This window comes from Belonocnema kinseyi, chromosome 5 (genome assembly GCF_010883055.1).
Source record: "Belonocnema kinseyi isolate 2016_QV_RU_SX_M_011 chromosome 5, B_treatae_v1, whole genome shotgun sequence".
NCBI classification, from domain to species: domain Eukaryota; kingdom Metazoa; phylum Arthropoda; class Insecta; order Hymenoptera; family Cynipidae; genus Belonocnema; species Belonocnema kinseyi.
The window spans coordinates 98,847,499-98,863,205 of NC_046661.1; the positions used below are offsets into that span (position 1 = coordinate 98,847,499).

Here is a 15,707-nt window from a genome sequence, read left to right on the forward strand (position 1 = left end):
TTAATTGTTTAAACAATTAATTTTTTCTAGATTATTATAGAAAACTTTGAAAAAATAAAATAAGATTCGGCACTCGAATCAATCTTGGATTCGAATTTCTCTATTAGTTCCTTGATTTCTAGATCAAGTTGGTTCTAAACTACACTATGATTAGGCTTACTATAAAAACGATTAAAGACAAATTAAATTTTTTCTACGATCAAACGGTAGATTTTATAATTTTTTAAATAGAAATTGTTATTAACAATTACGCAAATTGTTATTTAGTGTCTCATATCCAGTTTTGGTATCACTGTTAGTTACATTATTTTATGAAAAAAACGTCTATTTTTTATGTAATAATGATAAATATTAGTTTATGTTTGAAAAAATGTTTATACTAATCACATACATAATTTTTGTATGAACATATAAAAAAATAACAAATCGCAAACCACAGTTCTCTTAAGAATTTAATGCTGAGAATTTGTAAACATACAACTTTAAAATCGATTAAGAAATACGACCTGTATTAATAAGAAAAATAATTTTCCAATTTAAATGAATTAATAAGTAAATAAAAAACTTTACCATTTACATTTAAATGTCTGAAATTTTATCGCTATAAAGAAGAAACTTTTTTAAATCCCATGCAACTTTCTCAAATCAAAGAAGATTTTCCTTCAAACTTACAATAAAGTGTTGAAAATGAACTGACTTTTTTCTAAAGAAAGGGTAATTAATGCGCGCTTAGCGCCCACAATGTTCTAGTACATTCCAATCTGGATTTAGTAATTCTAGATTTAGTGTTTTCGAGTATTGACGAAAACTGTGGGGATGTGCGGGGTTCACTCAGGCGTGAAAAAACACAGAAAGGAACAGGAAAGAGACAAAAAAGTTTCGGGGCTAAAAAATCCGCACTAAATCCAGATTTGACTGTATTTATAAATAAAAAATTTACACCATTATACTCACTTCATTTCTAGGAGTTGTTTTTTTGGGCGTTTTTTTAACTTCTGTCGAATCGTCAATATCGACAATAAATGCGGTACATTTCTTTTCTAGGGTTTCAAATTCGTTAGTTTCTAAGGGATTATGTGAATCTTCGAAAATCGGACCATCTACGACGTCTTGAGAAAAATGGGATGTTTCTTCTTTTTGAAAAGATTCCTCTGTGCTCGGAGTGTGATGAATCGGACGTCTTGCAATGCTGAGATCGGAACTTTTTGACTCTGCAGAAGCTCGCTGAAAGAAATTAATATTAATTTGTTCACTGAATTTTATTTTATGTAATAATAGGGTGGTTCAAAAAATTCACATTTCTTCTTTTTTCTAACCAGTCGACTTTGACCCGTGCAACCGGATTTTTAAAATTAGCATGTGGTTTCAGATACGAAAATCTAGGGTAATTTCGTACATGTGGGTGAAGCTCGGAATTTCCTGAATGGATGTTTTAAATTACTTAGGGTGGGTTTAGTCAGAAATTTCAAGCCTTAACTGATTCTAGACTCTTCTGAAAACAGCTTTAGCTAATTAAAAATATAAATTTAGAAATGTCTGAATTTACCCCACATATATAAAATTAATCCATTTGACTGTAGTTTTCATTAACTTTTAATTTAGACTGTTTCAATCCCCTTGTATTTTGCCCGGAAAATTCCCAAAATATGCAAAATAGTAGCTTTCTTTAAAATTCAAGCTAAAGATAATACTTGAACCAAAATTTTACACTTCTTATTTTTATTCAATAAGTGAACAGGTTTAAGAGTTTTTTTGAAACTAACCTTTAATTTTTAAAACATTTATTATTTATTTAAACTATTTTGTTTCCAGTGAATCGTGAAAGTTGCTATATTTGTACAACTGATATGCTTGATCAATTTACAAAATAACATATTTTTTAAACATGTTTTGCGATTTTTTAAACAATTTCTGTTTACTTAAATCGTTTAAAGTTAATATTTTCTGAAATTAATGATGCAATTAATAAATGTTAAAAGTGATATTAAAAAAAGACAGTTTGTAATTATTTAAAGAATATTCTCCCTTTTTTTCGAGTCTGTTTAAAAAATTATTGTTCTTTGAAAAATTTGGGTTCTTTTAAAAAACGAAAATTTTTGGAATAACTTAAAACTAGCTTACAGAAAAAGATCATTCTTAGCATTGTCTAACTGCGTTATTGATTCTGAAAAGTAGTAACTTTTTAAGATTTAAAAGGGGAACGAATAAAAAATATTATTCTCAAAGTTCATTAATTGCGTAATTACTTTATGGAAATAATATGTGAAAAAAATATTACACTTGATATTCGCCAGTTGTACAATTTATGTCGAAAAAAACTTTTAATGTCTTTTAGCGGTAAAATACTGTTTCAACAAATAATAATTGTTCAAACAATTTGAAGTTAGATAAAAATAATTGAAAAATGGTCATTTATCGAATAAAAATATTTCATGTTGATTTTTTTTTAAATGCCGTCTTTAGTTTAAATTTTGCATAGAACTCTCTATTTATATTTTTATATGCTGAGTTCTCATTATAAACAAATATTTTACTAATTTTAATATAAAATTGAATATGAACAAATGGTTACATTATAACAAAATAATTTCAAATAGCATTATTAAAGAGTGAAATTAAACTTTAAATTTAAAGGAAGATTCAAATTATAATTATAATTAATTCTTCAATTGTTTAAATTTAAAATTGCTTGTATTTTTATATTTGAGGATTTAAAATTTAAGTTCTTCAAATTCATGAGAATCTTTATACAAACTTCTTAATTACGAAATTTAAAAAATCTCAAAAATCAAAACTGAAAAGTATCTAAAAAATACTTATTAATACTGTAATTAATGCCTGGTTTAAATAAAACAGAAAAATAATTTTTCCTGTTAATTTTGCCAATTAATGATCATTTTTGTGGAAAAACGAAAAAAATCTACCTCGGCCATTTTTAAAAAAATAAGAAAAGTTCGATTATCGAATTCCCATAAATAAAATAAATAGATGATTAAAAAATGTCAAAAAAATGCATACATATTAAGTCTTCTAAACCTTTATTGGAAAACTGTGAAAGTATAGAAAATGTACGCGTAAACTTTGAAAATGTAAAAATATTCTAACCCTGAAATTTGAAAAAAAACTTCAAATATAAATTTTTTGATTGAAAAAAAGAAATAATAAAAGTTAGCCTTAAAACAAATGATTATTGAAAAATTGTCCTAAATTCTAAGCCCACGATTTATAAATTGTATTTATAAATTTGAGAAAGTAATTTTTTTAATTAAAAAAAAAAAATATATATATATAAAGTAATACTTACTCTTAGATCACTATTTGGACTTTTTGAGGGCGAAGTTGAAACACTTCTCCTCGTAGAAGGCCTTGCACTTTTAATTTGCTTCCTCTCACCAAAATCCGGACTCGGACTTCTCGTATTTCTGAGGACAATTACATTTTCAATTTCTCCCCGATTTTTTCCTTTTTTTATGAAAGTCCCTGAACCCGAAACTCGACTTTCCTCTAGCTGACAGGAACTCTGGTTTTGAACCTGCCTCCTAATTTCCCTCCTCACAGAAACTTCAAAACTTTTCTTTCCAGTCTTCTCATTATTAGTGAAATGCCTAACAGAATCCTGTCGACTTTGGTTCTCAATTAAAAATCCTTTATTTCTCCTATCAAATCCTCTTTCAGCTACTTTCAGTTTTTCCTGAAAAATTGAAGTAGCTTGAGCATCTTCATCGAAACTTAATTTCGATGAAGAAATTCTTTTCAATCCAGAATCTGAATCCACAAACAATTTTCTTTTACAAGAAGGTGACCTAGCCCTGATAAAATTTCTCGTCAATTCAATCGAATCTCTCGCAGTTGATATTCTGCTATAATCGACATTTTTTAAATCCTCGGAAATTCTTCGAGAATTGTTTTGATTTCTAAGAACAGGAATTGGTCTTTGGGGTGTTGATATTGCGCAATTTGTCCCAGTACTTGATTTTTTTCTAATTTGAAGATTTTTCGAAGATTTTTCCCCCTTTGTTTTTACACTTTTTTCGCTTTTTGATTTTGTCGAATCTGGAGTTTTTCTTATCGATTCACAAGAGGCTTTACTCGCATCAAAATCTGGATCAGTTCCTATAGAATCAAATCTTCTCAACGCGGATTCTACAGAATCGGTTCTTTCAAATCCTTCTATATTTTCTAAATCGATTTCAGATTGAGTCTTATACTCAAATTTTACTTTATCATTTTGAGGTGATTTTACAGATTCTGACTTTGAAGAAGTTCTTCGAACTTTAGGAATGGGAGAAGTTCTAGATAAAGTTCTAAAATTTGATTGGAATTTTTCGTCAGAATTTTGTCGTGCAAGAATTCTTTTAGACGGGATTCCAATTTCAATTTCCTTCACAACTTTGTGGATCACAATATTATCAACTTCATCTTCAGATTTCGGAATGCTTTTCTTCCTATCCAAAGTTCCTGGTCTCTTTTCTGTAGATTTTCTTCCAGTTTGCCTCACTTTGAGATCAAATTGCAAACTAGAACTTTTTTTCGATACCGGTTTAATCTCTTTTTTGATAATTTTCTCCTCTTCCTCGACTCCAATTCCTTTTATTTTGGTTTCGATTTCTTTCATTTTGGTTTCTACTTCTTTTTTCTTATTTTCGACCTCTAATTTTTTGAATTCAAACTCTTTTTGTTTTTCTTCTACTTCTCTTATCTTGGTATCAACTTCTCGTTTTTTCGTTTCTATTTCTTTCATTTTATTTTCTACTTCTCTTCTCTTTGCTTCAACTTCTCTCATTTTGGCTTCAAAATCGTTCATTTCAGATTCTTCAGCTTGCTCTTTCAATTCATCAGAAATGTCAAAAATCGCTTCTTGCTTTTTGACAATTTTGTGATCTCTTATCTCTTCCGAAAAATTTTCCACTTCTTCCAAAGATAGACGTTTGGTTTTATTGGCTTGTTTAACAAGTTGGATTGATCGAAGGGGTTTATCCAAATCAATAGACTTTCTTTTTCCTTCTATTATTTGATTTTCTGTCTCCATTGCAATTTTCTTCTCTTTTCCAAGGCTTCGTTCAACTCCACTTAATTTTCTAATTTCAAAACTAGGTTTTCTTTTAGCGGCAGAACTAATAGTTTCCAAATACTCAACAGATTCTCTCCTACTTTTAATCTTAGGTAGTGGACTCGGGGTACTTCTCCTTCTGGCATGAATCGCTTGATCCTCGATTATGATTTCCTGATAATCAGAAGGACGTTCAAAAACTTTTTCAGGAGAAGATCCTCGACTAAAGTCTAAATTTGAAACAAAATTTTCAGACTCAGACATGCATTTCTCTGCTTTGTTTTCAAGTTGTTTGTCATCTCTATATTTTTCAACATTGATTTTAACATTTCTAGATTCGTCTTGACTTTTTTTCTTCACTGGTTTCTTCACTGGAAGAATAAATCGATTTTTGATTACATTTTGAAGATCTTTACTGAGCTTCTCACGAATTGAATCTTTAATCTTTTTTCGTTCCCTTTTCCGGAAACAGTTATCGTCTATGAAAATTTCTTCTTCTGGTTTTTCGGTGTCTTTTTGCTTTATAGATTCTCTTCTTTTCTCGGGTTCTTTCGTTTTTGATTCCCTTCTTTTCTCAACTTCTTTTATTTTTATGGATTCTTTTCTTCTTTCAGGTTCTCGAGTTTTTGATTCCCGTCTTTTTTCAGGTTCTCGAGTTTTCGATTCCCTTCTTTTTTCAAGTTCTCTTCTTTTTTCTTGTGCTGTTTCTTCTTTTCCTTGAGATAGAAAAGAGAATTGGTCGTAATGACTTTTCGAATTTTCTTCTAGGCTGCTTTCAGTTTCTGGTTTCTTAAAAGCCGGGCTAGGTGTTCTTTCGATTGAAAATTTTCTTGAGATTCCTGACTTGGAAAATTTTCTGGGACTTTCTCTTCCTGAGATGGACTTCTTTTTTTGATTTTGCTTCCATGCTTCAGTTTCTTCCTCTTCAATCTTCAAAGGCTCGTCTTCTATTTCTTCTATTTTAAAAGTATCTTCATCACTTTCTTCTATTTTCAGAACCTCATTTTCTTTGTCATCTTCATTAATTTCCGGTCTACTTCCTTGAATAACTTCCCTGATTAAAAAGGTGGATTTCAGTTCACTGTGATTTTGAATCTGATTAAAATAAACTGCCGATCCTGTAGAAACTTGAGAAGATTGCTCTTCATAGTTATCAAATCTTGCAGGACATAGCTCGATGGATTCTGGGGTCTCGAGACTTTGTCTGGAACGCAGGATTTTCTTATCTCTCGTCGGACTCGAACTTGGATCTCTTCTTTTTTTTCCCGGAGTGCATCTGGTGTTGGAAGTTTCCTGGTCTCGTTTCCTGGTCTTCGTAGGCGGTGAATCTCTAAGAAATCACAGTCGATAATTCAAACTTAAGCTTATCGGGATAGGTGGAGGATTTTGAGTAATTTCCCATTTTCCCATCGCCCATTTTTAGTCCAAACTCTGGAAAGACGGTTAAAAGCTTTGGCGAGTTGCTTTTTTATTTTATTTTTGCTTTTGGGGTCTTTGCTTGGCTTCGTTAGGATTATTTTGCTTCCCTAAGCACCCTGAGTGATTAGATTTTTGGATGATTCCTTGGAGAGTCTGGGATTAGGCCTTCAGCAATTTTTTTTAAAAAACCAGAGCTCCGTTTCTAGCCTCGAGGAAAGGTCTGCAATGCAGTAGAGTAGTCGAGTTCTGTCTCGATTATTGGGATGAAGGTTTGGCTGTTTATGAGATGATTATTAGAGAATTAGGATTACTGGTTCATTTTTTAGTGCAAAATGAAGTTCATGTTCTAGATGAAATTTTACTCCATTCTGATTGATTTTAGTAACTTTTATATACATTTGTTTCTTTACTTTGTTGAGCAAGCTGTTTTAAGGTAGTTGTCGTGTCAAAAGTCATATATCTTAAAAAAATAGTTTTTATATGATTTTAAGTATCAAAATATTATAACTATGTTTTTGCAATTGAATTTTTTCTGACCGTCGCTTCTTACCAATTAAAAAAAAAAAATTGCATTTCAACAAATGGTGGCTTATTTTTCCCGGGAAAACATTCTCTGCAACTGTACTTTTTGAATTTTGAAAAATAACTCAATGATCTTAAAACGTAATTATTTGTTTAAAAAATTGTTCTTCAAAAAAAAATTGTTCTAGCGATTTCAGCCATAAAAAAATTTACTTTCAAAATTGGAAACAGCAGAGTTGTAGAGAATGTTTTCCCGGAGAAAATAAAGCGTTATTTATTAAAATGTTTTCTTTGTGAATTTTAACATTTTTCATAAGAAACAATGTTTTTTATTTGAAATGACATCAGTTATAATATTTTGATTCTCGAAATCACATAAAAAATATTTTGCAGATATTTGACTTTTGAAACAACAACTACCTTAAGTGTTGGAAAGTTATTTCGAGAGAAGATCGATGTCCAGTAGGGTGGTCAAAAACAAAAAGTTCAAAATTATTTTGGGATAAGACTTATTTTCCGAAAAATGCGTATTTTTTTATTATGAAACCTTAAGGGGTTCCGTCTACGCCCTCAATTTTACCATTGAAAATAAATGGGAAAACACCATAATTTTAAGTATATAAGACTGAAAGGTGTAAATTTCAAATTAACTACTTCAAATTACATGAAATCCTTAGAATCTATTCTCCGAATGTGACATACGCATTATATTTTTATTTTGACCCCCCCCCCCCCACAGCTTCTAGTGTGATCCGAGAAAATCCTTCCACTAAACGAAGATGAAATATTTTACGGTATATTGGTCGTAAATATTACTTTTGTGTATGTTTATTATCACATATCAGTTTTCTTTGTTATTTTTGAGAACCTTTATGTATTTTATTAATTAGCGATTGCTTAAACAATTTCTATTTCTTTAAACAATCCTCTTTGACGAAATAGAAAAAATTCACACCTTCTTTTGTGATATGAACCAGTTAGTTTAAATCAAAAATCAGAACAATCAATTGACTTAATTTTTCATTGTTCAAATAATTTTTCATTATTAAAGTGTGACTGCACATTTTTTTGCAGATTTTTTAGCAATTTTTATGACTTCTTTCTATGCCTACGCTTTTCATTCCTTAGTCACAGTTGTCTAAACAAGTTTCATTTGTTAAAAAAATTTTTGTTGATTACATAGAACAAATGTACACTTTTGTGTAACTTGAATTATTAAATTCAAATAGAAAAAACCAATAAACGATTAACCAATTAGATTATACCATCTAGAAATAGTGAAAAGTTTACCGAAAAAGTGTTTAAACAAATAGAAACTGTTTAAATAATTATGCGTGAGTAATGAAAAAGGTCATCATAGGAGAAGCAGATGAATTTTATTGACTCCTTACAAAAAACTACACTTTCCTGCCTTATTATAGTCAAAACTTACATTTCAATACTTAAAAATAAAGTGAATTGATCGTGTTAATTTTCGTCCGAAATTAATTGTGTGATGCCACTCGGAAAAAGTGTAAATTTATTATATTGGAAAAAAAGTTTAAACAAATAGAAATGGCTTAAACAATGATAGATAATTGAAAAATATCAAATATACTAGAATTCTGTGAATTGAAAAAAAAAAATTGCAAAGGACTCTAATTTTTTGCCTAATCACAGTCAAAAATTGTATAATTAAACAATAACAAATTGATTACACACTTAAAAGCAATCTAAATCGACTGCGCTGAATTTTATCGTGTCTAATTATTTTATCTCGTTGTGAGGGTACCGATGATTTTTGAAAAAAGGTAAAAAAAAATTCTGCTTGAGCAAAAAAAGATTGTTTAAATACTGAATAATTAATATAAAAGACATTAAAGTTTTCAATTCGTACATTACCAATGATCTGTGATAAAAAAACATACACAGAAGTAATATTTACGACCAATTTATCGCAAAATACTTGAACCTAGTTTAGAGGGTGCCTTTTGGGGCTTAGGAGAAGTGGTTAGCGGGAGGAGAGGGGAGGGGGCTAAATAAAAAAAATTAATGCACACTTTATACTCGGGGAAATTATCTTAAGAAATGCATATAATTTGCTCTCGTTTAGTTGAAATGTACGCCTTCTAGTCTCATATTAGTAAAAATAGGGACTTCCCCGGTGTGTTTTCAATGGGAAAATTGAGGGGGTAGGCGGTATCCCTGGACGTTGCCTGAATAAAAAAATATGAATTTCCTTTTTTAGAAACCTCATAAAATGAGTTATAATCCCACAGGAAGTTCACAGTTTTTATTTGGCAAATATGGATTGCAAAGTAAGCTGGATGGAGGATTTACTGTTTATAATCCACTGTAACCGAAAATTCTTAACCGATTTCGATTTTTTTACAATAAATTCTCAACGGCGAACTGGATACCCAAGGTCGCGGCATGGAAAGCATTCTTGGAAGCGTCAAGACTGATGATTACAAAAAAAAAGAAAAATGGTTTATTGTGATTTTGGGAACACGTATTAATAATAATGTAACATAACACACATATAACTTTTTTAGTTCAATATTAATTTAGTGTTACCAAGATTTTTAGAAAATATTCTTCAAATGAATGTTTGAAAGAAATTGTTAAGATGCCCGTGCACTGCAGATCATACTTTCAAATAAATAAATAATGTATTTTAGATTACAAATGGAGGGAAAAAAATATTTAATATTTTTACATTTTCGGCTACTAACATTAGTACGATAACGTTGTTTTCGCCAATTTTTTAAACAGTTTTTATAGAAAATGTTGATGTTTAAATCAGCGAAAATGAATATCCTTGACCATTTTGCATATACCAGGGATATCGTATAGTCAAACCCCTAATAAGTATAGCTATAATAGGGATATTAAGAATAGGTGTCTGAAGCAATTGTCGGAAGAGCGCCGGTGCATTATGGGAGTAGCGAAATAAAATAGTCTAATCGGTCTAATCGGGAGCAGTGACAGTTGAGATTTACTTTGGACAATTAAACGCTTTTTACCACTTAAAATGTGCGCGATTATTAATATTAAATGGAGTTTATGATGCAGTAATAATAATTTTCATTTGTTTCGAATGTAGGCGATAATAATATTGAAATATCAAGAAACGCGATAAAAACAACAAACTTGACCTTCAAATGCATTACACGGATTTCAGGGAAATTCATTTTCGCGATACCAGACGAAAAATTGGCTACTGTAAGTTAATATATTTCTATAACAACAAAATTTTTTTTCTAATCTGTAGATAATATAATTATACATAATCTGTCGAAAATAATAAACTTTCCAACTTAGCAATTTTGCCCAAATTCCTGATTTACGAGAACAATTTACATAAAGTAACTAAATGTGTAACTCTTCTAAATAAACGTTTTACCTAATTCAAGTGTACACTTTCTTTGAGTTTAATATATTTTCTATTCACTCGTTCGCCTCAAGAATTTTTTTTCCGTGTGCGAAAAAGTGATTTCGCCGAGAAGGTGATCCTTATAAAAAAAGTTTTAACTGTGAATTTCGTTATAATAATTTTTAAATACAATGATAATTATGTTGATGAATATCAATCCATTGTGCTAGCATATTATTCTTCAGATGAAAAGAAATTCCTGCAAAAAAGAAAAATTTTCTTTCCTCAAAACTGCGATAAAAATGTATTTGTTCATGAAAATTCTTGTCGATATATATATAAATTTATTGCACAATTTGAAGAATTTTGAGCTTCAAGGACCATGGGGTTTTCAGCAAATTCATCTTTTTGAAATCTTGTGTTTAACTCGTCGCCAAATCTAGTCAATTGTTCCTTAAAAGTTTTTGACTATAAAGAAATATACCGATTTATTCAAAGAATATATATGATAAGAAATTAACGCACGCGAGGTATCTCGTATTTTTATCTTAGCCAGAATTTCCATTCCACGGGTAAAAATTTTTTATGATTACTTAGCAATCAGGTCATATTTATTCGTCTCCTCAGTCCAGATTTGGAGAGTATAATTTGGTTTTGATTTTGTAAATTCAAAAACATGTTAGGAACAATGTACTAGATTTGGCGATCAGTTGAAACTCGAGATTTCGAAATAATTATTTTTCTAAAAAAACCTTGAACTTTGTAGGTACATATACACTGGAACCTCGATATAGTCCCGATATCCTTACCATTGGGCTTATATCTGGAATGAGTTTTTCTGAGACCCCCCCCCTCGCTCCAGAGTAACCTGTGATAATCAGACCTATATCGTGAAGGACTATATCCAGGTTCCAGTGTTTTTGAATCTGAAGAATACTATCCTGACACAATGTATTACTATTCAACAAAATAGGTAATTATATTTTTCATTAAATTCTTCTAAACAAATCCACAGTTCGAAATTGTTTAACTTATAAGTTTCTCCTTCTCGACGAAATTACTTATTCTTTCCGTGAGAACTCTATTTTGCCTGAAAAAGCCTTATAAGTTTAAAAAGGCCAAAAAAGTGATTTTTTTTCATAAGAATTGATAAATTTTATGATAATTATTACTATCAAACTGTTGTAAAATGGCAATTTTTTTGGTAATAACATTATTCTTGATGTGAAATAAGTTACGCTGCAGAAAAGAAAAATATTGTGTGTTTGAAAATTTGAATTTTGTATAATAATTGTTAATAATAATCACAACTGTTGTTCAAGAAAATTTCTTTTATCTAGATATTATTTTTGAGAGGAAAAGAAAGGATTCAAAGATTAAACGGCCTATACTTGAAAATGCGAAATAATTGAATTTTTTGTAAATTTTGTTTCTTACTGTATTGCATTATATATTTATACCAATTACAATTGCTATATTTTTTGGTGCGTTGCGATTAATTATTAAGTTTATATAACTTAAGGATGGAATCAGTATATGAGTTCATTAAAACATCAAAAATGCAGCAGCTGACATTTTGATTTATTAACTGCTCATGACAATTAAATAAATAATTTAATTATTTTGTAATAAAAATGTTCATTCATCGAGAGTGAATCTACTCATTCTAATTATTTTTGAGAAAATATAAAAAATAGAGCGAAGCAAACTATATTTCATGATAAAGTATTCTGTTAAGATTTGCCTTTGAAATCTAAAATGTAGAATGTATTTATTTATTAAAAAAATATTGTCTGTAAGGCGAGTCAAAACATGGATTAGCGATGCTTCTGAGAAATATCTGAAAGCCCCTAGAACACGATACATATTTTTCAATCAGAAATATATTTTTGAGAAACTGCAAAAACAAATGGAAAAAAAACTATATAACTATACTAATATTAAAGTAGTGCATATGCAAATCCTGGATATTATGAAATCTAATTTGCTCTCAACCCTTTTTAATAATAAATGTATTATTTATTTGTTTAAAAGTATAATATTCTATATAATATATTTCATCAATATTATTTTTTTCTCTGAAGAGAAAGGCAAAATAGATCGTTATTATATATCGGAATGAAAGTACATAACTACATATACTTCAGAAATATAAATATCTAGTTTAGGATGCAACCCGATTGTTATAAATTTTTATAAAGTAAAAATGCCTTAATATTCCGCAGAAATAACCTTCATAATAATTATTAAACATAATGTAATAATAGTTATTGTTTAATTTGTTAGATCGCACTGATTTTTTATCAAACTACTTTGAAATCAATCAAAAGTTCTAATTGTTAAACACAGAAAAAACTTAAACATGAAATATTGATATTGTGAAGAGCAATATTATAAATAAAATATTGAATCAAATATTTTTAATAGAAAAGATTATTTCTCTACTAAATCATGTAATTTTTCATAAAAAAAGTGTGTCGCCAATTCGATTTTTAATTTTCTTTAACCAAGTTATAAACAAATGTTGAATTTCGATTTTTTACGGAAAAAGTATGTTTTTTATATGAAATAAAACGATGTGATAGCGGAAAGGGAATGCAGCAATGGTTCATAATTTTAAATTATTCTCAGTGAATAATGTTAGAATATAATAAATTATTATTATTTAATAACAATACCTACTTATAATTATAAGAAGTTTACTATATCTGGCTATTCATTTAATTGGTTAAAAGTGTCAACAAAAATAACAATTAAGAGTTCGTGACACATTTAATTAGTAGGAAAGTACTTTTGAGCTATCCCTGTGTTAGAATTTAATAAATAATAATTATTACTAAGCAACAATGCCAATAATATTAACAACCAAGAGTTGGTGACACAAGTAGTTTGCTAAAATATCATTAGTTCAAAAAAATTCAAAAAATTGTCAATTTGTTTATTAAAATTGTTATAGAAGTAAGCACTGTTAATTTATGTTTCTTTTTTATTGTAAAGATCACTCCACTTGATAAATTAATTCTAAAAATTTATTTTTAAAAAGCATCGAAATCGATTCAGAATTCTCGGATGTAGTAGATTATGAACAGTAAATTCCCCTTATAAATAAATATAACATTGAAAAATTTCATTTGTTTACAAAGAATGTTCCTATATTAATTTAAATTAAAGAAAAATATAATTTTATTTTCAGAAAATATTAATTTGGGTAAAATGAAAAAGTTGGAAATGTAGTTAGTGACAGTTTAGAGAAATTAGTTACAGAATGTTAAGCAATGAAATTAGCCAAATTTTGGACGTTTTAATACAAGTACAAAATTTTTCTTATTTTTTTTTCATGTTCTAAATGTAAATCACTTTGATTTTTGGTGTACTGTAGGTTACAGGATTAAAAGATTTGAAGGAATTTAAAAATATTTCAAGTCTGATTCAGGAATACCAGCGATGTTTCAAGGATTTACAATTATTACAGGGGTTTCAAGTGGTTCTGAAAGGCCTCCTGACAGTTTAAGGAATTTTGAAGATTTTTAAATAAAAATATATTAAAAAATTATAAATTACGGAATCTATAATTATTATATGGATTTTGAATAACTATATACATTCAAAGGAATCCCAAGAAAATTCAAAGTATTTCAAGGCACTTTGCGAGATTTCAATATGCTATAAAGTGGACGAGATTTCAAGATATTTCATGGATTTTAAACGGATGTAAAAAATTTAAAAAAAATTTTACATGGCATCAAACTTGTTCAAGAAAATTGAAACATTTAAAATATATTTCACTATATTTGAAGGTATTTTAAGGATTACAAAATATTGCAAGGGTTTCCATGAATTTTTAGATTACATGTGACCTATTCAAATATAAAGGTATTAAAAATCATTTAATAGGATTTTATAAGATTGAATAAATCAGAGGGATTTTAAGGAATAGAGTACTAGATATTTCAGGAGATTAAGAGATTTCAAAAATGAATAATAGGGTGATCCAAAAATTTGTTTATTTTCAAATTTTTATGAATGTTGTCCTAAAAAACGGTATTTCCCATAAAAAATTCGATTTTGTAGATTTTATTCACAATCATCAATATTAGGTAAATGTAGTTGAAAATTTACATTTTTCTCTAAAATTAGCCATAAAATTGAAATAAAAATATTACTTTTTAAATATTACCTCGACAAGTCTGTTTTCTAGGGTGCCAAAAAGACAGAATGTGTACAAAATGGTTTATTGCAAGTTTTTGGCCCTAATTATGATTTTTGGTGCTTTTCCTTAACAAAATCTTTCTAATACATAATGTATTACTTTCTATTAATATTAGATGTTTAATTATATTGTTAAACAAATTCTTATTGTTTATAGCAATTTTATCTTAGAATGGAGATAGAAAGCCGTGGTTACGTTAGAATTTTCAAATTTTTTTTCAACTTTTCAGTTTTAGCAAAGCAATTATGAATTAGGTTTAGCATAAATAATTGCTTATGATACTTATTATTATTTATAACAATATTCTCTTAGAATAAAGCTAGAAAGTTGCAGTTTTTTCTACAATGTTCCACTTTTTGTCAGCTTGAATTAAAAAAAAATTGTTGAAACAATTTATTATTATTTTTTCATAATATTCTTATAAAATTTTTTATAATATTTCTATAATATTTGAGATTCTAAATTTTTCGTACCCTTTTTACTCAGTGAAATAATTGATAAATTAATAAAAGCAAAACCTAATAATTTTGACATCTTCTAGACTGATAACAAATAATAAGTGAAATAATAATAAATGAATGTTAACAAAAATAATTGTTTAAAAAACTTGTTATTATTATCAACTAGATTCTCTCAGAGTAATAGTAGATGGATACTTCTATTCTAAAAAATCCAACTTTTTGTTCACTTTTCAATAAGTGAGGTAATAATTAATTTAAGTGAAAAAAGATCATTGTTTAAACAAGTTATTATTATTTTTAATAATGTTCTCACTGCATAATGCTAGAAAGTTGAAATTCTTTTAGACATTTAAAAATTTTTGTCCACTTTTTACTTAGTGAGATAATACTTAATGCAAGTTAACAAGCGTAATTGTGTAAATAATTTATTATTGTATCAACAATAAACTAAAAATAAGGGCTCTCAGTAACTAGTTAAAGGAAAATTAAAATTTATCATGATCCATATAGAAAACTTAAAGAATATTTCAAATATCTGTTTATTAAAAAAAAATATATTTAAAAAAAAAGAAGGAAATTGAGAAAAATATTCTTATGATATTTATTTATTATTTTTTCCTAACTAAAAAAACTGAAGAGTTATATAAATTTGTTTAATCAATTTTTCTATATTGAAAAAATTAAAAATAT

The 15,707-nt window shown here is 28.2% G+C and overlaps 1 protein-coding gene across 7 annotated transcripts in view; it reads right to left on the reverse strand.

Moving 5' to 3' along the window:
- Window positions 1-15,707, reverse strand: part of LOC117172702 (trichohyalin-like) — a 113,919-nt gene that overhangs the window by 11,619 nt on the left and 86,593 nt on the right. For all 7 annotated transcript variants that reach the window (XM_033360863.1, XM_033360857.1, XM_033360858.1 and 4 more), the window contains 2 exons: window positions 3,305-6,380; window positions 955-1,224 (listed from right to left, as the gene is read on the reverse strand). In XM_033360863.1, the coding sequence (XP_033216754.1) occupies window positions 955-1,224; window positions 3,305-6,380 (3,346 nt within the window). The remainder of the gene's footprint in view (window positions 1-954; window positions 1,225-3,304; window positions 6,381-15,707) is intronic.